This window comes from Hemicordylus capensis, chromosome 6, assembly GCF_027244095.1.
Source record: "Hemicordylus capensis ecotype Gifberg chromosome 6, rHemCap1.1.pri, whole genome shotgun sequence".
Lineage (NCBI taxonomy): Eukaryota > Metazoa > Chordata > Lepidosauria > Squamata > Cordylidae > Hemicordylus > Hemicordylus capensis.
The window spans coordinates 24,956,371-24,978,731 of record NC_069662.1 but is presented as its reverse complement, the minus strand read 5'-3'; the positions used below and the strand labels follow the sequence as shown (position 1 = coordinate 24,978,731).

General features: G+C 44.4%; 1 protein-coding gene and 1 long non-coding RNA gene across 10 annotated transcripts in view; one reads left to right on the top strand and one right to left on the bottom strand.

Moving 5' to 3' along the window:
• The window catches only part of RNF112 (ring finger protein 112), a 37,096-nt gene that overhangs the window by 300 nt on the left and 14,435 nt on the right, over positions 1–22,361 (top strand). The window contains exons 2-6 of one of the 7 annotated variants that reach the window (XM_053261455.1): positions 11,570–11,644; positions 12,528–12,566; positions 13,525–13,825; positions 18,029–18,244; positions 19,121–19,258. In XM_053261455.1, the coding sequence (XP_053117430.1) occupies positions 13,568–13,825; positions 18,029–18,244; positions 19,121–19,258 (612 nt within the window). In that variant the 5' untranslated portion in view covers positions 11,570–11,644; positions 12,528–12,566; positions 13,525–13,567. Of the gene's footprint in view, positions 1–4,461; positions 4,529–5,840; positions 6,720–7,088; positions 7,927–11,566; positions 11,645–12,527; positions 12,567–13,524; positions 13,826–18,028; positions 18,245–19,120; positions 19,259–22,361 lie in introns of those variants that run through there. The other 6 variants (XM_053261454.1, XM_053261450.1, XM_053261449.1 and 3 more) reach the window with 6 other exon arrangements.
• LOC128329791 (uncharacterized) lies at positions 460–22,356 on the bottom strand. Of its 3 annotated transcripts, none has more exons than XR_008309791.1 (3): positions 21,984–22,356; positions 17,952–18,250; positions 460–1,287 (listed from the first exon to the last, which is right to left on the bottom strand). It is a non-coding gene; the product is annotated as an uncharacterized LOC128329791 (long non-coding RNA). The 3 variants fall into 3 exon arrangements; XR_008309790.1 differs by having other exon boundaries at positions 22,012–22,356; XR_008309792.1 differs by lacking the exon at positions 21,984–22,356 and adding an exon at positions 21,606–21,949.

Genomic DNA, 22,361 nt, shown 5'->3' with positions numbered 1-22,361 from the left:
AGTCTTGGGGTTTATTTGACTAGCAGCACAATCCCATGCATGTTGACTCACAAGTAGTCCCCACTGATTAATGTGGTTTACTCCCAGGCAAGTGTGCATAGGGTTGTAGCCTCGACATTCCCCTTCTGCTTGGGAGAGTCGAGATAGAGATCAGGTTGGATTTGGGGTGCACCTTGACTAATTTTGACAATTGCAAATTGATGGTGTGTGGAGGGGGAGTATTTACTTAAGGTTACAAGGGAATGCTTATATGCAAGGCACTTCTGTATGGGAGATCCAGGGGTGCGAAGGTTAAGGGCATTGAATGAGTGTTTGGGAACGGTCTGGGGTAGGAGTTCAAAAGCAATGCCTTTTTGTCTGGAATCTGAAAGTTGCTAACACAGGATTACAAGAAGAAGAAGAAGAAGAAGAAGAAGAAGAAGAAGAAGAAGAAGAAGAAGAAGAAGAAGAAGAGGCGAGCCACTTTCAAATCAATTGTATTATAGTTCATGAAGGACTGACAGAATGTCAGAGATGAGAAATGACAAACAAACAAAACCCACCCACTTCGAATAAGAGGGATGAGAAATGCAAAAAATTGAAATGCAGAATATGGTTTTAGGGGAAGGCAGGTCCTCCCTCCCATATGTCCAGCTTTGCTGTGGTCCCACATAGCACAGTCAGCCATTTGTTTTGGAAGCTGTGCCCCCTAATCTCGAGGGTGTGGAATTAGGCAGGTGGACTGTGGCTCTGTGTTGTGGGAGGCTCACTCTGTGAATGCTCAGAAACACATTTTTAAAATAATTCAATCCTCAGAAACGTAAAAAAAATAAAAAATTATAATTATGTCCCAAGGAAGTCAGCTAAACACCATTGAAGTCAATGAGACAAGTTATTTATAATTAACTTGTCCCTTGAATTGCCATGGTTAACTTTCTTTGGATACCACCCAAAAATTTTATTATTTTTATTTTATTATTATTAATTAATTATTTTTTATTATTTAACTTTTATTATTTTATTATTATTACTTGGCATGCTGGTTCTGAAAGTAGGTTCTTGTGGCTGACCTCTAAACTGTCCTTGGCTCAAATTAAGACTGGGACTGTGAAGTGCTGAAACAATGTTCTTGAACTCCAAACAGACTTATTCAGTCAGATCCCAATGGGAAAATTCCTATTTTTTCCCTTAGTTGCTCCCATTCTTTCATATAACAGAATAGCCTTGCCTCTGTTCAGCAGTTCCCCTCTTCATCATTCCTAAATCCAATCCTTTGCATCTCTCATTGGTAAATATTCTCCAGGTGTACTAAAAAAAAAAAGAGAGGAGATTAAGGCAGCAATGCCCAACAGCTCAGAAGTGAGTGAGTGAGCAACACACCCTTTATTGTTGCCATTAAGACTAAGGCTTAGTCACCAGAGTTATTCACTCAGCCACAAACTCCTTAGATGCCCTTGAGCAAACCTCTCTCTCTCTCTCTCTCTCTCTCTCTCTCAGCCACAGTTCCTCTTCTATCAATAGTAAAGGAAAGGTTGTGCCTTTGAGTTGGTGTTTTCTCCTGGCAACGAGCCATGTGGTTTTCTTGGTAGAATACAGGAGGGGGTTACCATTGCCATCTCCTGCACAGTATGAGATGATGCCTTTCAGCACCTTCCTATATCTTTGCTGCCCAATATTGGAGTTTCCCATAGTCTGGGAAACACACCAGCGGGAATTTGAACCAACAGCCGCCTGCTCTCTAGGCAGTTTACTTCCCTGCTGCACCATTAGGTGGCTCTCTATCAATATTACAGGGAATTATTACTACTACTACTAATAATAATAATAATAATAATAATTCGATTCCTATACCACCCTTCCAAAAATGGCTCAGGGGGGGTTACACAGAGAAATAATAAATAAATAAGATGAGATGGCTCCCTGTCCCCAAAGAGCACAATCTAAAAATAAATGTAAGATAGACACCAGCAACAGTCACTGGAGGCACTGTGCTGGGGGTGGATAGGGCCAGTTACAAAAATCTTGGACTCCTTTACAGGATTTATTGTAAAGATTGCTGAGATAATACATGTGAAGTGAGCTAAACACTAAGAAGCACTCTAATTATAATTATTATTATTGATTGATTGATTGTATGGGTTTGGATTTCCACTGCAAAGTGGCACCCGTGCACCTCATTCTAGCACTGCTTATTAAGTGCAGGGCTCCTCTGCATACTTGGAGCGCCCATATTTGTAATGGCTTCTCATACATTTCACCATAGGAGACAGTTCCCCATACATATACTTTTCATATCTCCCCACTGAAACTAACAGCACTGTGTCAGCACATAGACAAGAGATCTCTTCATGCTGAGTACACACAGATATCTGAACTGGGAAACTTGTCTCCACCCTGTGTGAAACATACTCAGTTTCTCTGTTCAGAAATATTTAGCTGGCACATTGAGCAAGGGAAGCATTACCATGAGAAATGCAGTCTTTCCATTTCCTTGGGCGCCCATCTTAGCCTGCTCCCAGTCTTGCAATGTAACCGAAAGGACTCCTATCTCTGCCATCTCTGTTTCCCTGGCTCGGGCATGGTTTCTCCTCATCTTTTTTTAATGCAAAGGCTCTTGTGACTTGCTGATAGTTCAGGGGTGTTGCAGGCACTTCCTCAATTTGGGTCAGTCAAGCTGAAAACTTCAGGCATTTTCTTGGTTTTCTCCAGAGATCAAAAACACATATCTCCTCTGATAATTTTGAAGGGGGGGTGTGTGTAATCCCAGAGTCATTGTTTGGGTCACTGGAATTTGGTGGGGTTTTGCCCCTCCTTGTCCACAGCTAGTTTTAGCACTGTTGGTTTAAAAGGCCATGGTAAACTGTGACTGTCTTAGTCTCTGACATGAGATTAAGTCTCTCACACATGCTGATGCCTTGTGCCATGGAGAGATTACTAAGTATGTGAAAACAGCTTAAACTCCCTCTCACCTAGCATCTTGTTTTCCACAGTGGCCAGGCAGTTGGATGCTCACAAAGAAGCAGAACATATAAACAACAGTCCTCCTCTGTTGTTTGTCTCTGTGATCAGTATTCAGAGGTATACTGCCTCTGAACATGGAAGCTCCATTTTGCTGTCATGCCTAAGAGTTATTGATAGCCCTTTCCTTGATGACATAGACTAATCCCCATTGTGCTGATGACTGATTTATTAAAGGGTGTTAAGAGAAAGAATCATAGCAGGACAAAGGCAAAGTTAAAATCTCCTTAGAAGAATCCTGCCGCATCAGACTAAAGTCCATCTAGTTTCTAACAGTGGCCAGCCAGTGGCCAGTTTCTGGGAAGTTTGCAATACAGTGTGAAGGCATCAGCCTTCCCCTCTTGTTTGCCTTTCTAACAACTAAGGGGTGGTCCTTCCCTAAGGCGAGCTGAGGCAGTTGCCTCATGCAGCAGCTTATTGGCGCATTACCAAGGTGGCAAGATGCCCTTCTGCCCCTGCTTTTAAAAAAAGGAGGGGGGGAAAGGCTCATACAAGGTAGGTAGCATTTAGTACCCTTCCTCAGACACACAAGGCAACTGGTATTCAGTTTGTTACCCCCTCCAAACTATAGGCTTCAGCTCTTGCTTAGATACCAAGAGCTGAACCATTAAAAGAGTGGGTTTGCTTCCAGTTCAGGTTCCTCTGTATTTTGTAACTTTCCAGTTCAGTTCCAGTTCCGATACTACTGTAACTTTGAAAAGTGCTTTGGTATCCGTTTAGACACTTTGAACTGGTTTAGAATGGATTTAGATGCATTTCATGAAGAATGTAGAACTACATGGCTTGCACTGCCGCCCCTAAAATGAAAAACCTATGGTTATTTTAAACTGCATGAAGAGAATTGTAGTTTCCAAGTCATGAGAAGCAATAGTTCCACTTTACTCTGCATTAGTCAGTCCCTGAGGCTATTCCCACAATCATCCGTAATCGGGCTAGGGGAGCCTAGACCGATTTCGGATGATTGTGGGAGCCACTGGGCCCGCAGCCAAGCCTGGTTGCCTCCCGGCGGTTAACCTGCCTAAGTACCCCTCCCCTTAAACTGGGTTTGCGGAGCGAGTGCTCTGCAAACCCGGTTTTTCTGATTGTGAGTAGACCCCCGGAGGGGAGGTAAAAAGTCGCCTCCCGGCCCCAGGGGTCTCTTCAGTATGCCCTGCGCGCTCGCGCAGGGCATACTGGAGCTTCCAGGGCCGCGCGGCCCCCGAACTCCCCAGGCCCCGCCAGCTCCATCACAGAGCCGGCAATCGTGTGGGCGGCTGATCCGGCCTCCCAGGGCTCCCGCCCGGCTCGTGTGTGGGGAGAGCGGGCTTAGCTCTCTCTTCCCACTTAGCTCCCCAAACCAGGAGCTCCCCAAACTGGGTCTCACTGATTGTGAGACCCGGCTCATCATCTGGCATACTGTGCTCAGTTCTGGAAACCACATTTTTGAAGGAGTGTAGACCAACTGGAAAGGGTTCAAAGGATAGCAATAAAGATAGGGCTAATGAGGAAAAGTTGAAGGAGCTTGGCCTAGAGAAGAGAAGATAGAGAGGAGGTATTATAGCATTTTCCATATACCTAAAGGTCTGCCACACAGAGGAGGGAAAATACTAGTCCTCTGCTGCACCACTGTAGGACTAGATCGAAGGGACTTAAGTTACAGGAGGGTAGGTTTTGGCTGAACATTAGGAGAAACTGCTTAACAGAGCAGTTCGGCAATGGCACCAATTGCCTAGGGGAATGGGGGGCTCTCCCGCATTTTCAAGCAGAGGCTGGATAGTTGCCTGTTGGAGATGCTCTAGCAGCAGATTTCCTGCAATGGTGGATGGGATGGCCTACAAGGTGGATGAGATAGCCAACAAAGGCCCCTCCAACCCTAGGATGCTATGAATACACTTCAGGAAATAAATGCTTCCATTTATTTTTGAAGGTTTTAAAGGTTTTTCAAAATAATATGTATATATAACCAGATGCAATGGTAGAGTGACAACACGGAGGGAACTGCATTGCCAGGGGAAGGCAAGAAGGTTCCTGCTTCAGTTCAAGCATCATCATCCACACTGAAGCCTTGTTGCTAGGCAACCACCTGTGGGAAGGCAAACCTGCCTGGTTTACCAGTCCTAGGGCCCTGCCACTTATTCCTCCTCCTTTTCTTGTGTCAGGTGGCCCATAGTTTCTCCAAATGCATCTGGAGCAGACAGGATCCCTTTGCTGCTCCTCAAAATAATCCCTTGAGTATTTAAGAATCTCTTATTTAACTGGTTACCTCTTTGGTTCAAGGCAACCAAGAGATTTTAGCTTCAGTTCTGGTTCAATGAAAAAACCTCTCTGAGCATTTTGTTTTGAGTGTTTAAGTTCAGTGATTCCTTACTAGATACCATTTATTATTTTTTTGTACTGAGAGTTGCTTCACTACATAACCACAAGAAGTGTTCACGTAGTTGTCTGTGGGGCAGTAAATGCTTACAGGGGCAAGCAGGATGAAACTTGCATACAATTTGCACATCTATAGGCTCCACATCACCACCAGGGCCCCTTCGTTTTGCATATGGAGCCTCTGTGTGTATAACGTGTTTGTGCATAGGCTCTTTTGACAGGTTCAGGTAAAAGTGCAGAGGGAAGACATGACTCTGTTTCCCTCTTCACAAGTTTCCTTCCACTTGTAGGTTGTGAGCCCTATTGGAACAGGGAGGCGTTTCTTCATACCTTTTGCTATGTACACTTGTTTGAGGACTTTGGTTGGAAAGCAGTATACACATATTTTTATTAATTAATTAATTAATTAATTAAATTAGAGCTAGTCTTGTGGTAGCAAGTATAAATTGTCCCCTTTGCTAAGCAGAGTTCACCTTGCTTTGCATTTGGATGGGATATTACTGTAAGATATTCCCCTTAAAGGATAGGGCCATAGCTCAGTGGCAGAGCACCTGCTTTGCATGCAGAAAATCCCCGGTTCACTCCCTGGTATCTCCAGGTAGGGCTGGGAAAGTCTCCAAAGGCCTTGGAGAGCCGCTGCCAGTCAGTGTAGACAATACTGAGTTCGATAGACCAATGGTCTGACTCTAAGGCAGCTTCCTGTGATGATAAAATTAATAATAATAATAACAATAACAACAACAGACAAACATCTGCCACACAATACACTAGATATAACTGTAGTCAAGAAGAAAGAAAAACAAGTTAAAATAATCGACATAGCAATACCAGGGGATAGCACAATAGAAGAAAAAGAAATAGAAAAAAATCACCAAATACAAAGATCTACAAATTGAAATTGAAAGGCTGTGGCAGAAAAAGACCAAAATAATCCCAGTGGTAATTGGCGCCCTGGGTGCAGTTCCAAAAGACCTTGAAGAGCACCGCAACACCATAGGGGCCACAGAAATCACCATCAGCCAATTACAAAAAGCAACTTTACTGGGAACAGCTATATTCTGCGACGATATCTATAACAACAACAACAACATCCTATATAATAAAAGCCTAGACCGTGATCCCGTGTGCCCGTGTCTTTTTGGGCCGTTCTGGGCATGCGCAGAGCGCATGCGCAGATCAGCCCAAAAAGATACGGCCTCCCAGAGACGGGCGACCATGTTGGACCAGGCCGCTGGAGAACAGGAATGCGGGCCAAGGTGGCGGTGGCCGCGGCGGAGCAACTGGCCCCGATGGCGGCGGCCGCCGCCACGGCGAGACCGGGAGGAGCAGAAGCGGCGGGCGGAGAGTGCGGCCGAGGAGTGCGGGCCAAGGTGGGGGTGGCCACAGCGGGGCAACTGGCCCCGATGGCGGCGGCGGCCGCCACGGCAAAAGGGCCGGGAGGAGCAGAAGCGGTGGGCGGAGAGTGCGGCCGAGGAGTGCGGGCCAAGGTGGGGGTGGCCGCGGCGGGGCAACTGGCCCCGATGGCGGCGGCCGCCGCTATGGCAAAAGGGCCCGGAGGAGCAGAAGCAGCGGGCGGAGAGTGCGCCCGAGGCGGCGGCAGAGCCGCCGCCTCAGCCAAAGTTGGCAGGCCAAGGAGTGCGCCCGAGGCGGGTGAGGCGGCAGCAGGCAACCCCCCCCCCCACTAGAGCCCGTTATTACAACGGGCTTACACATACTCGTTGATAATAAAATTCAGCCATCCCAGGTCCTTGGGAAGGACTCAGTGTCTGGATAAAACAAACCAGTCAATAACACCTGTCTGACTGTGTAAACAAAAATAATAATAATAGGTTTATTGAATGATTTAGCATATTTATAAAATGCTTTTCAACAAAAAAAATGCTCAAAGCCATTTACAGAGCAAGAGGTGGTTTCTAAACATGTATAAAAAAGAGTTCAAGTCATGGATTTCTGGATCTCACAGTAGGGCAAAGAGCAGCACTTTCCCAGAAGCACCCACCCTCCTAAAACTTAACTGGGGGCATAGCAGGTGACAATATGCTCAGAACTACAGAAGCAGAACTGGGGACAGCAGGTTAGGGCTGCTCCTACCACACAGATCCTTCCCAGAGACAGCTAGCTTAAGGCATTTTAAAATCTTAAATAGAAGAGGCCTTGCTAGGGTTGCCTTCCTCCCTCATAGATGGCAGTGACAGCTAAATAAATTTAAAAGGGCCTTCATTGTTCCCACAGTGCCATTGGTTTCATGTCACAAACTCAATTGCATTTTTCCTTGGGATTTGTTTTTGTTAGGCCTCAGTGTTAGCATTTGTAGAGAGGAAGTCCCTGGTCTTTTTCTCCAGGGTTCAGCTCTTTGCAGAACAGGTTGTACTCACATGATTCCTGCTCCAGGCCCGACCCTTAATGTAGCCATGGGTCTAGTCTTTTAATCTTTGCCTCTCCTCCCTTCTTTTTCAATGGAGATTCCCATAAAATGCAGGCTTGTTAGGCCCAGGTGTCTTGTATTGGTTATCCTGTTGCAAAAGTATCACTGGACACCAAACAAAAGTAGAAGTTCCACAAACAGCTCCATGAATGGTAAGAAATCCTGGATCCTTTGGACTTAAAATGTAGCTAAGCAGTCATATGTCTCTGAAGTTTACAAGCAAGGGTTCAAGGCAACAGCCTTGAACATATGAAGCTGCCCTCTACAGAGTCAGCATGTTGGTCCATCTAGCTCACTGTTGTCTACACTGACTGGCAGTAGCTCTCCAAGATTTCAGACAGGGCCTTTTCCCCCTCCAGCCCTACCTGGAGAAGTCAAGGCTTGAACCTGAGGCCTTCTGAATGGAAAGCATATACTCTACTACTGAGCTACAACCCGTCCCCTGTTTTTTATCATTATTTTACATTTTTATCCCTTATTCCCTTCAATAAGCTCAGGTCTGCATACATACCTCAGCTCCCACCCCCACAATTTTATTCTCACAGCAACTTTGCTAGGTATGTTAAGGTGAGAGACCATTAGGCTGAATGGGGATTTGAACCTGGGGTCTCTCTCCTGCGTAAGACCAACATTCCCTCTACTTGACCACACTGGCTCTATGGTCTCCCCTGATGCTTGTGCCCAGCATCTGATCCCGAGAGGTACACAATCTCACATTTACATCACCAGTGGTTCTGCTCCATATCTTATGCACTCCCCACACCTCCAAGCCCTCATATAATAAACTGCCTTTGAGCGTGTGCCTGTTGACTTTGCCTCACTGAAGAGTAATTACAACCAGAATCTCCACATTAGGGAGTACAAACTCCAGAGCAAAAAGCATGACTTTCAGATAGCTCTCGAACCTCTCATTCTAGGAATTAAGTACTGTTCCGTCTCCTCCCCTCCCCATCACTTTGGAGTATTTCGTTTTGGTTTCGTTTTGGGGTTGTTGTTTTGTTTAACATATTTTTATACTGCCCAAAACATGCATCTCTGGGTATACAAGATCAAAAGTGAAACAGAAAGAAAAAATCTAAGTATTCAGATCAGGAACAATGTCAGACTGAAACTCTTGAGGGCAAAAGATCATAAGTCTTGAGTGTGGTGGGTGCAGTCTGGTTTTCCCCATATTTCTGATGTTCTGAAATGGTGTGGGGGAGGGAGGAATGGAAAGAAAGAAAGAAAAAGTCAGTACAAAATAGTTTATCTGAGAATGGAAGATAAAGAGATTTTGAGAGTAACATTTTAAACAATGTTGTTACTACTACCCTTCAATAAAGGAAGGCTTACCTGATGCAATAGCCATGACAGCTGCTGGGAAGGAGGCAAGTAACTTTTAATCTTTGTGCTTGAACAGATCAATAGTATTCAGCTGGAGTTTTGTTAAGCTAAACAAACAGGCTTAAGGTCAGGGATGACAGCTGAATCACCACCCTCTCATAGGTCAGCACCACCAATCTAGAATGTAGGCCTATTTTCACCTTCCCTTCATAATTTTACTGAATGTATGGGCAGAATCTATACATGTATGCGCATCTCAGAATGCATTCATATTTGAATGGATGTGCATCTATATCTATATCCCAGTGGTCTTGTCCCCTTTGAATTGACTGAATGCACATCCATATCTAAACACAGTGGTCCTCTTGTCCCCACATTGATTTGAATGAACATGCATCCATATCTGTTTCAAAATGCTCCTCCTGCCCCCCTCCTATTAAATTGAATGGGTATATTTCCAAATTGGATGGGGATGTGCATCTTCATCCAGGACTTAATGCTTTTCATGGAGTGAGTTTGCACATGCAGCTGTAAAACATCAAGTGAGGTACATGCATATAGGAACCTGCACTCTGAGCCTTACTAATACAAAATGTATGTGAACACTTTAGAAAAACTGGGTTGCTGGGTTACAATTTCAAGAAAATCCCAAGTACTGTACACACACTGTGCCTCTACACCTCCCAAAACACCTTCCTGACTTATGTCCAAGAGAGCTGTGATGGAACTGGGCCTAAAGCTTCACTTTTTATGTATAGGATTTTATGTTGCAAATTGCCTTGCTATTCACTGTGTTAAGAAAACTGTGCAGGGGTCAAAGGCTTGCAGCTCCTGCTCTAGAGTTTCATTTTTGAGGGAGAACAGGTTGACTGGTAAAAGTTTGGAGGAATGTGGAGGGGATTTTACTGAGTATGTTTTGAAAAATGGAGGGAACTTAAGTTGTGCTGATTGGTTTGTTTGGGGGAAATGGGAATGAAGTTAGAGTATATAAGAAGACTGCCTTCAGCAGAGTTTTAGTGCTGGGTGCTGAAAAAGGAGTTCAAAGAGTGCAGTTCAGAGTACAAGTTGGAGAGCTGGAAAGACTGCAAGCTGAGGAGTCCAAGTGAAGAGGGCAGTGCAGATGAAGAAAGAAGAACTGAAGAGAGTTCCTAAGAAAAAAAGCTGAAAAATCTCTGATCACTAAGAGAGAATCTATCTCTCTGGAGAGCTGCATCACTCACCAGCAGTCTGAGATTGAAACCCCAGAGCAGGACCTAAGGCTAAACAAGGGAAAAGCCAAGTTTGCTGCAGAATCTGAGACAAATGCAAAAGATTCTAGATAAGGAGTCTGAAGTTAGGGCCCAGTGTTAGGCCAGTTTGGATTCGTTTTGATCACATTTTATTTCTTCCGTGTGCTTATTTGCTTGTGCTGATATTAGATTTTCCAAAGGAACTGTTGTTTTAAATTGATTTTTTTTCCCAAAGTAAAAATTCTTATTAGTGTAAAAAATCTGTAGCTCTTCTCTGTTTTCTCCATCCCATGCCTAAAAGCTTCCCCATGTTTTAACATTTACTATTTTTATTACAACAGAAGTTGGAAGGCTATTTTTAGTAGACTCAGAGTAAGCTTAAAGGTCTACTTGATGGCAGCAGTTAAATTTTTAAAATCATGGGGCTGTGACACGTGGTAGCAGCACAGTGAGATCGTGACAATAGCTTTTCTACATGTTTTCATATTGAAAGTTTCAAGTTACATCGGCTGTTCTCATGCTCAGGCAAAACCATGCTAAGGAAGCCCAGCCCAGTTTTGCATGTGTGTGGGAACCACCAGGAGCCACACAGCAGCAAACCCTCAAGGGAGCCCTGACTGTTAGCCCAGGTTAAGGGCGCAAATGTGTCATTTGCCCGGGCTAACTGATCATGTGTCGGGAGCTGCGCGGCACTCACACACCAGCAGCCACGTGGCCGGCATCGAAGGACTCCCCTTTAATGCACCGTGCACTCGCACAGTGCATCATGGGAGTTCTGGGGGCCCCCCAGCCCTCAAACCTCCCTGCTGCTGGCAGAAGCCAGCAGTCGTCTGGGTGGGCAATTCACCTGCCCAGCAACAAGGAGACGATCATCTGTGGGGGAGGTAAGCTTTTCGAAGCTTCCTCCTCTTGCCCCTTCAAGCCCTTCTCATGGATCATGAGAAAGGGCTCCCAGTCTCTAAGGAGACCAGTCCATACTTCTATAGCTTCTATGGATTGAACGCTTCTTCTTATTTCAAGCTTAAATTTCCATAGTCAGTGGCCATGAATTCCAGCAGTCACAGTGTAGTTTTGCCCAAATACGTTCCTCCCCTTCCCTCCAAAATGTAGTGAAAGAGAAGGTTCTTCTGTGTTTTAGTAACTTCCTATCCCCCGTCTCCATTTCCCAGTTCCATACACCACACAGGATATTGAGAAAGGAATACTTTCTTCACTTTACTGTGCTGTTTTAATGTTCTAGAAGGCGGGGAGACGTTGATCTTGTCAAAGGCTGTCACCATCACACTGGCTGCAAGATGGGAAATACCAACACCAAATTGTAAGTAGGCTGAGGGAAAGGGGTGTCGAAGAAAAATATGTCATTGGGAAATAGTAATTGAAAGAATCAGGCAACTAACTAAAACTTAGCATTTGTTGACTTCACATTATTATTAAAATGTTTAAACAGAAAAAGAGGATTTAGAATTTCTATAAAAGATCAGGCTCTCCCATCCAGCCCAGTGGATTTTAGTGACCATTCAGAAGGGCAATCCTTTCTGTTTAGTAATAGCCAATTGGGAATGGTTGCTAAAGGTCCACTGTGTAGGCCACATAATTACCCTTAGTTAAACACATTTGGAAATGCAGTGTATTTATGGCTATTCAACGAGAAGGGACTGGCCTTTTCTGTTGCTGCCCGGAGGCTTTGGAATGGGCTCCCTGCTGAAATAAGAGCCTCCTCATCTCTGAAAGTTTTAAAAAAGACTCTCAAGATGCATTTATTCACCCAAGCTTTTTTACTTGAATTGTGGTTTTGAACTGTTTTTAATGTTTTAATCTCTGTTTTAATTTTGTCTTATGTTTGTTGTAAACTGCCCAGTCATGCGTTTGAGATGGTATACAAATATTATAAATAGATCAATAGATAGAATCAGTGGTCACTGGGAAATTCTATTTATCCCTATGGTTACTTGATGCCATTCTTTTTAGTATAATAGGTATGAATTTAGTTGGTAATTAGAACTGCAAGTTTTAATTAGTTTATTCAATAGATTAATCAACTAAGGCTTTAGTTGACTGATCAGTGCTAGACTATTTTAATAGGTTGGATCTGAGCTTCAAGAGGACCCTTGCTTTTTCCAGTGCTATTTTAATGCTGTTTTCTTCCATGTTAGCTTTTGTTCACTATACTGTAAAATAAATTTATCACACATTTCCTTCAGTATCTCAAAAAGGAGCCTGTGTTGAAGCTTTGGCAATAGGTCAGTTTATTTAAATGTAATCAATAAATTGATTAATCATTTACCAGGGAGATGATTAACAGACTAATGTTATTTCATTGGTTAACAGCTGTACTGGTAATCAAACATTTTAATATGACCTCAGCAAGAAAACTGCCAGATCTTATGAATAAATTACTAATAATATAAGTATGTATTTATAAATACATAATTTATAAATATTAATACATCCATGCACAGTGCTTAGGAAATTTCTGGGCACTGTACAAAGATTAACAATGACACAGAAAATAGATATAACACAAAAGGGATGGGAAGGGAAGAAGAGAAGTCAGTTCAGGTATCGCAAACTGGTTTACAGTAAATCTACTAATACTTTATCCACAACCTCATTGCAGACATAACACAAACTATCATTATTGCTGAAGAAAAGGAAGGGTGGATGAAATTTGAGCAGGAGATAGGAGAAGGATAAGCCATATGAGAGCCTGTAATACCCTCCTGATTATGAGATCCATGATTATGAGATCCAAAGTCATTACATCTGCATCTTATCATTATGCTGATATATTGTCTTTATTCTATGATATCTATCTTTATATTTGAGCCAAAATACAATATTGCTAACAATGGGCATAATATGTGATGCATTTGTTAACTCGGTAAATTCTTTTTCAATTATAAAAAGTAAATCTGCTAAACTGCTAACTTTCTGGAAAATGCCAGTGATCCTTTCCTGCTCAAACCCATTGAGCCACACTCCTCTCTCACAATTGGTAACAATATGCAAGGATTCTGGCTCCCAGACAATTATCCTGCATCCCACTGAATCATACTTCCTATTCAGAGAAGTGCAGAGCCAAGGCTCTCAGAATCCTTTGCTTTATCCAGCAGGTTTTTCACTAATGGAGCTAGAAATAGAATTCAAGATCCTGGGCTCCAGCTGTTTAGCAATCTACTTTTGCTACATGTCTTGCAGGCCAACCTCACCATCAGTCCCCATAAAGAAGCCCCCAGGAGGCATGATCCAGCACTTGCAAGAGGATATCACATGCTCCATCTGCCTGGAGCCCTTTGAGGACCCCGTCTCCATTGACTGTGGGCACAATTTCTGCAGGTTCTGTCTCTCCGCCCATTGGAGTGGGTTCTCACCCCATGGTTATCGCTGCCCTGAGTGCCGCTATCCCTGCAGCCGTGACAGGATAAGACCAGACACTCGTCTGCGAAGCCTGGTAGAAAAAATTGGACAGATCCCTCTACAAGAGATTCACAGTGAACTGGTGAGACCACATCTGGGGAGCCCAAGGTTGCGTCTAAGTAATCATGTAACATACGATATCCAGTAGGTGTCCAAGACACTCATATAACTTCATTCTATTCAGCAGTCACATCAAATAAATGCAATGATTTACTGTCTAAAAGTGTACCACCTTGGGAACAAGGTGCATTTCCCCAGCTACTCAGAAAGTGTGGGGGCAGCCCTTCCATGAGGCGATGTGAAGCACTCACCTCAGGCAGCAGATTATTGTGGCACCAGCAAGGTGGCCTCCTGCCCTCTCCTGTTTAAGAAAGGGGGAAGAGAGGAGAAGGTTGCACAGAACAGGAGAGATCTTTGGCACCCTGCTTCAGGCTCCGTCATGACTCCTACAGACCCAGAGGAGCAGTGGAGAGTTCACTGGGGTTGAATCCTTGTCTGTAAGGGATTTCCAGTAGGTTGCCACCATCCACTTTATTTTAATGTAGGAAAACCCACTCTCCATGTAAGGTTCCTGAAGGGGAGCGGGGCATAATGTGGCAAAACCCTCCCAAAAAGGACTGAGCAATCTTAAGCCTTCAAAGTGTGTGACTAAGACAGACTCAAAATGAAGAGTAGCATGTGTCACCAACAAGGGTGTATTATTACATTAAAAGAAAAACAAGATTATGTGATGAGATCAATTGTCTTTTCATAAAGCAGATTGTAAAAGAGAGTGAGCTTTCATTAAACCTGGCAACTCAGATTCCAAGCAATATAGAAAAGAAAAATGCAAGTTCCTTCATGCGTCTAACTGAACTGGTCCTAATTTGTTACTCACTGGCTGCGGCCTTCCCATTTCCCCAGCAGCTCTCAGCCTGATGCTTCCTCAGGGCCTTCCTGGGACGGGAATGGGACAACTTGCCACAGCCAACTCGCCGCCGGTCAGTTGGACTTGGCCAACTCGCCACAGGGAAAACTCGCCGCAGGGGACAACGCAACACCACCACCACCCCCGCAAGCCCGTCCTGTCACTTTGGCTTTTGATCCTGAGGGGACAAGCGGGAGGGAGGTGAGAGGAAGCTAAATTTCCATCTACCACCCACCAAAGCATGTCTTTCACGTTCTGCAGTGGAAAGAAGACTCTCTCTGCATTCCTACCTGTGGGGTTGTGCCTCACGAAAAGTGAAATGTCAGGTGCGAAGCCTGCACCAGAGCTTTAGAGCAGGCGAGCTGCAATTTTCCTCCTCATATTGCCCCTTTGCGGGTCTCCAAAGCAGCAGCAGACCTTGCTGCTGAGGTCTCTTATTAAAGCAGACTGCCTCACATGTATCCCAGTTATATTATCAGAACACTTGGGGGATCTGGTGTTTAGTTGAATTTTTAATTGTTTAGCAAAACTCTTAGGAAGAGATTTCCTGGCCAAGGTGTGTGTGCACGTTGTATTGTTATTTTTAAATTCTCTGCAGGAACTACAACTCACTGCACCCTATGGCCCAGTATAAAACTGCTTACATAGAAGAGAAGATATCGAGATGCCATGCCAATCATTCACTCTGCAGGATTGTGCAGACTGTTAGGCTTTTATCTATTAATTTATTTTTGCATGAACAAGAGACTGGGCTGTAGTCTGGGCTGCATTATCTGCATGTTGAAAACTGGCATATAGGAACATAGGAAGCTGCCATATACTGAGTCAGACTATAGGTCCATCTTGCTCAGTATTGTCTATACAGACTGGCAGCGGCTTCTCCAAGGTTGCAGGCAGGAATCTCTCTCAGCCCTCTCTTGGAGATGTCAGAGAGGGAACTTGGAGCCTAGATGCTCTTCCTAGAGCAGCTCCATCCCCTAAGGGGAATATCTTCCCCTAATATATTCCCTAAGGGGAATATCACATATCTCCTAGCATCCTCCCCATATTACTTATCTCATCTGGGCCACGTTATCCGCATGTTGAAAACTGGCATATCTCCTCGCATCCTCCCCATATAGAGCACAGCCTCTTGTTGGACATCTTGGGGTTTCAAAATAACCACACAATTGTCAAAACATGCTTGTATTTGGTGTGGTGTCAGACTGTTTAAGAATCTCTCTGCATTCCTACATGTGGGATTGTGCCTCATGAGAATTGAAATGTCTGGTGCAGATCAATTTCCTCACTCTGTTTCTGGGCCCAGCCCTGTACAACTGCCAGAGCTTGGATAAGTGTATACTTGATCAGGCTTTTAGATGTCTGCAGGTCCACAGTATAATTGTTACTGACTCTGGAGCAGTATTATGACCAGATTGCCATATTGGATCAAAATAGCCCCTTTTTCATATTTGTCACCAATCTGAACTATTTATCCCCCAAGTGTTTTGTTAATATCCCTGGGATACACGTGAGGTAGTCTGCTTTAATCAGAGAACTCAGCAGCAAGGTCTGCTGCTGCTTTGGGGAGACCCACAAAGGGGCAATATGAGGAGGAAAACGGCAGGCTTTGCACCTAACATTTCACTTCTTATGAGGCACAACCCCACAGGATGCAGAGAGATTCTTCCTTCCACTGCAGAATGTGAAAAACACGCTTTGGTGGGTGGTAGGTGGAAATTTAGCTCCCTCTCACCTCCCTCCTGCTTGTCCCCTCCGGGTAAAAAGCCAAAGTGACAGGATGGGCTTGCGGGGGGCGGGGGGTTGCGTTGTCTCCTGCAATGAGTTGTCCCTGTGGCGAGTTGGCCGCGTCCAATTGACCGGTGGTGAGTTGGCCGCAGCGAATTGGCCATGACGAGTTGTCATAGAAATAACTAAGAAAATAAAGCGTTCTTTTCTTCAGTAGGTGGCCATGTGGGTAGTTCCCACCCAGTCCTCAGGATTGGTGCTTCTATTTTGAATTTCCTGGGATTTTTCACTTATTAGGAAAGGCTTAGCCTGCTAAGCAGTTGCTCTGAGTGAGGTCTAGTTGTCTCCCAAAGCCCTACCATCACTACAGGCTCATAGAGGCCTTCAGCCACCACCGAGAAAATGTGATTCCTTTAAAAAAAAAAAAAACATTAAGGCAACTTGCTCACCACAACTTGGAAACAACTTTGTATCTGAAAATTGAATTGCCTGATCAGACCAAAGACCCATCATTATTTTATCGCCTCTGGATTCTCACTAGCAAGACATGATGGTGGGGCTCTCCCCTATCATTTGTCACAAGGATCTGGTTTCAAAGGCATGCCACCTCTGCATGAAGACTCGATAGAATGGGATGATAGACGTTTCCATCTTGAAATATGCCATGTCCTTTTAAAACATTTTCTAAGCTAGTGGCCATTACACCATTTTGTGGTGGTGGTTATAGTAAGTAAAATTTGCATTGCAACACTGGTGTATATGCTTCAAAAAAGATTAGATAATCCTGAAAGCAGTTATTACATCAAAAATAGAGAATACCCTAAAACAGCCTTGTTAAAAACACAGGAAACTGCCTTATACAGACCATTAGTCCATCTACCTCAGTATTGTCTACACTGTCTGACAGTGGCTCTCCAAGGTTTCAGGCAGGAGTCTTTCTCAACCCTGCCTGGAAGCTTTACACACAGGGCTTCTACCCCAAATCTACTTCAGACGAGAGTGTGTGCATTCACACACCAGCCAAACTTACCCCCAACTCCCTTGAACCTACTCCACACACAAATCAGGCTTTGTGATGCGAATTCTAGCTTATCTTGACATATTTCCAGATTTTTAAAATGCTGGTTTTAAGCTACTTTTCTGAAAGTGCCAGAGCAAATAGGGAGACACATTGACATAGAATCATTAGCATGATAAAAGGGATGTTCTCTTTAGAAATCAGATATCGCTCCAAGGAAGCTCTCACTTTTTCCCGCCCCCATTGGCTGGAAGGAGAACATGGAGCACGCCATGTGAACTTGTTTCAAAACAAAATCGAAGAGCAGAGGGGAGGGGCTGCTTCCCGCAATGCCTCGAGTGTAGTTCAAAGTGGCTTCGCTCAACATTTACTCCGAAGCATGAAGCCATGTGCTAATAACTCCCTGGAGAAGCCAGGAATTGGACCAGAGACCTTCTGCATGCAAAGCCAGTGCTCTTACACTCAGCTATAGCCCCATCATGCCCAAACTACACAGACCCATTCCCTTGTTATTAAGCCCTTAGAAGTAACTCACCCACATAAAAATGTACTCACCTGCTTGTACGGGGCCGTGGATTCTGACTAGGCAACAGTAAGCTTGGTCTGACCCAGCTGGGTCCCATCTTTTGCAGGAGGCAGCAACAGATCAACTGCAGTCGGGACAGCCGGTGCAGCTGGTGGGTTTAGATGAGAATGGTGATCTTTGTCTGGATGAGGAGGCCCTGAGCCGTTGCCTGGAGCAGGGGCAGGTGAAGGACGCTCCTGTCTGCTTGATCTCCATCCTTGGGGAGCAACGGCGTGGCAAATCCTTCTTGCTGAACTATCTCCTTCGACGACTTCAAAACCCGGTGAGCCTGAGAATGTGCAAGTGGGTTAGGGGTGTCTGCACTTTGCAGTAGCCAGTTCTCATTGGATTGGTACCTGAAAATTAGCTGGATCAGATAATATTTGCATATTCAATGCTTGTTCTTTTTGTAAACTGTTTTGAAGACCTTGGCCAGGTGAGATGTATATGAATCTAATAAATAAATAAATAGTTTATAATGGTATTAAAACGTTTATACCTTTTTATGTATTTAAAATTTTAAAGCCTGCCTCTCTGTTTAATTGAGACACGAACGGCCAGTGTCAGAGGTGGGACGAACAGGGGAGATAGGCATGTCACACCCTTTCCATTTATATGAACTAGATTATGGAGAACTAGGGCCCAGTCCAGCCCAGTATCATACATAGATGGTTTTCTGTCCTGATTAGCACTCCGCATCTAAGCTCTTTCAGGCTGATCCACGTGGCCCTTAAAACATACTCCGAGTACTTCTTTTTCATCTTTGCACAATCTCCTCACAAACCATCACACCTATACAAGTTCTAATGTGCCCTGCCTTTGCCCTTGCGAACAAAAGGTCCTTATCCATTTTCCTTCCCTGTTTTTGATTGTGAATGAAATGGACAGTGTTTTTGTATGTGCACTGCAGCTCTGGAGAGGGGGAAATAGGGGAAATGAAACAGTCCTTGAAACAGCTTACCTTAGGAGGCAACTTTACCCACTAACTATAATACACACATCCTTTTAAGTATTTTGACTGAAACCCCCAAATCACCCTCAGAATCTCACTTTCCTATTAAATTCAATTCCTAGCCCAAATCTCTTCACCATCTTATGCCATCAGCTCTTCTAGCTCTTAAACCGAATCCCACTCCCTGCATTTCATCCTTGTTGACAGGAAACTGAAGATGCATTGTGGATGGGTCAGGAAGATGAGCCGCTGACAGGATTTGAGTGGCGACCTGGGGCTAACAGCACCACCAAGGGGGTGTGGATATGGAGTCAGCCGTTTTGGATTCCCAGTGAACAAGGAAAGGTAAGAGTTAACTTTAGAGACACAATCCATGGGGGTGAATGGGGAAATGGGCAAGAGGAATGAGGGTGAAGTGGTAGATTCTGCTCAATGAGGAACTAGGAGAAGAACAGTGGTGGATGTATTAAAGCCATGGTTCCTGAGTTGTTGTTGACAAGTTCCAGAAAGTAGCTAGGTTGGCCCAAAAGGAAGAAATCAAAAATGAGTTTTCTGGCATTTTACAAATTCAGGATGTTTCCAGACAGAGAATACCATGGAGTCTTTACTGCGGGTTTTCTGGGAGGCTTTACTGTGAACTCAAAGTTATCCCAAAAACCTGATGCAAAAGGTGGATTATTTTTACCCTGGATATAAACCGAGCTGCACTCAAACGCACAGTGAAAAACCCAAATTGTGTGTGAAGTGCTCCCCGATAGGGACTTTGGGGTAAATCTGCAGAGACTCCGGGGTAAATCTGCCCGATATGTGAACACACACCCTCCATTCCAGAAGAGATGGGAGCTAAAGGGCTTTAAAAGCCCTGTGTGAAAAACTTCAATGAAAGTGGAAGGTCCATCTGCTTTTCCACACCCTGTTCAGATGCTGTAGTTCCCCATTGTGAAATTTTATAGCACCATCTGATAACCGTTGGCTGCCATTATGTCATCTAGACAGGTTGTGGATAAGTGAAATGTTTTCTGTTTTCAAACGGAGTATTTCTCCATCTGAAAACACCCTTATTTAGAGATAAACAAATGTATTGTAGCATAAGCTTTTGTGGTCATTGCTGTTTCACTGAGGTCACAGAGATGATGCTTATAGGGAAACTAGTAAAAGGGTTTGCAGTGTGCATATGGACGTCTTATCTCTCTGTGACTCTAGTCTTCTTCTTTGTAACTCTAGTCTTTTCCCCTGCTAACTGGGCAAAGAGGCACCTTTTAAAATCGGTGATTCTCTTTATTTAGCAAGGGGAGAGCAACTGGCCCTATCCACCACCAGCATAATACCTCCAGTGACTGTTGTTGGTGTCTGTCTTGTGTTTCTTTTTAGATTGTGAGTCCTTTGGGGACAGGGGTATAAATATTTGCTGTAATTCTCTGTCCATGAGGTATCATTCACTATGCTTTCCAATGGGAAAGTTTTTCCACAATTTCTGGGAAATTAACTTTATTTATTTATTTATTCATTCATTCATTCATTCATTCATTCATTATATATCGACCTTCCAAAAATGGCTCAGGGCAGTTGTCCCCAAAGGGCCCACTATCTAAAAAGAAAAATAAGATAGACACCAGCAACAGTCACTGGAAGTACTGTGTTGGGGGTGGATAGGGCCAGTTACTCTCCCCCTGCTAAATAAAGAGAATCACCACATCAAAAGGTGCCTCTTTGCCATGTTAGCAGGGGTTCAATGAATTATTTGGGATTTTATATTTTTGTGGTAGTGTGACTAACATTCATGTTTTGGTTTGGGAGTTTCATGTCAATCAGTGAGTGAGTCAGTGAGGGCTTGTAGTTTGCAATAGGCTTGAGCCCAAAACGTTTCGGAGGCCATTATAAAGGCCTCCAAAAGGTTTCGGCTCCAGAGGCCGTTTTGGCACCAGCGGGGGTGGTTCTTTAAGGGCGGGGGAGGGTGCACTCACCCCTCCTGCTGTATTTCCCCCACCAGCGCTCCATTAATTCCAATCCCCTTGGGGCAGCAGCGTTCCTTCCTGCCGCCCTGTTGCCGTCATCGGCCGGAAGTACCAATCGCACGTGCCCCCTTTACTTCCGGCCACTTCCAGCTGATGATGGCAACAGGGCAGCAGGGAGGAATGCTGCTGCCCCAAGGAGATTGGAATTAATGGAGCGCCGGTGGGGAAAACGCAGCGGGAGGGGTGAGTGCACCCTCCCCCGCCCTTAAAGAACCACCTCTGCCAGCGCCGAAGTACTTTCGGGCACATCCCTAGTTTGCAAACATATGAATAGCTTTCCTCGCTGTGGCGCTAGTCTTTTTCTAGCTCTATGAGGTCTCATTCTCCATGTATTTTAATAGTATAGTTTTCCTGTATTTTCTGAGACATTAATTTTTTTCAGGGTTTTGGATTTTTATGGTAGTCTGGGCGAGGTGTGGAACCTACATGTGAAGATAGCACATTTCTGTCTTTCATGGTTTTGTCTGGAAGTTTCATGTCAATCAGTAAGGGTTTGCCATTTGCAAGCATATCAACGTCTTCGCTCTCTGTTACTCTAGTCTTCTGCTCTCTCTATGAAGAATCATTCCCCATGCTTTCCAATGGGAGAGTTTTTCCAGATTTTCCAGGAAATAAATGAATTTTTCCAGGGCTTGGGGGGGGGGGGGTTGGTAGTTTGGACATGGTCTAGAACCTACCTATGAAAACAGCATGTTTTCATGTCATTCAGTCACTGAGGCCCGAAGCAGCTTTATATTCTAGATGTAAGTGGGCTCCATTATGGGATTCACTGACACTTTCCCAGATGTTGCTTATACTCACTTCTGCATACAGGCAGTAGAAGGTCTTGCCTCCTTTTAAAGCAAAGTTGAGAGAAAGGGGGAGCCTGAGCAGGAGGCTGATAGAAGTTGTTAGAAGTCTCCTAGGGAAGACTCCCCACTAGATACCAACTGAGTTTTCTAGTCTCTAAAGACTCCTCAGAAGCCATACAAAGAAGGATAGAGAGATGATCTGGCTTTCTCTGGCTACTCAGCCCACCTCCACCCTATCTTCACTCTTTCCCTTGGTGGGAGTACCTTCCTTCTTCTTTCTCCCACAACACACCTCCTTCCTCCATAGGTCCCTTTGAGTTTCTCCTCCAGTTTGCATTGCTGAGCCATTAAAAACAAGCTACAACAGACCAGAACTCCATCCAAAGCAGTCAGAGTTTGACAGCATATAGCTTATGAGCGCAGAGCTAGCCACAAGAACTGCCATGTTGGCTAAACCAGTGGTCCATCTCTCATAGCAGTCTGGCTAATGGCATTAGCCAGCCAGGTGCCGCAGGGAGCTTCAGGATGACGATGATATTCCATGCCTGTATTGTCTGAGTGTAATGCATTGGACACATTAGCAGGTTAGGGAGAGGAATCAGGTGAATGGCAGCAGCATTCCAGGACAGTTGGGATTTGGAA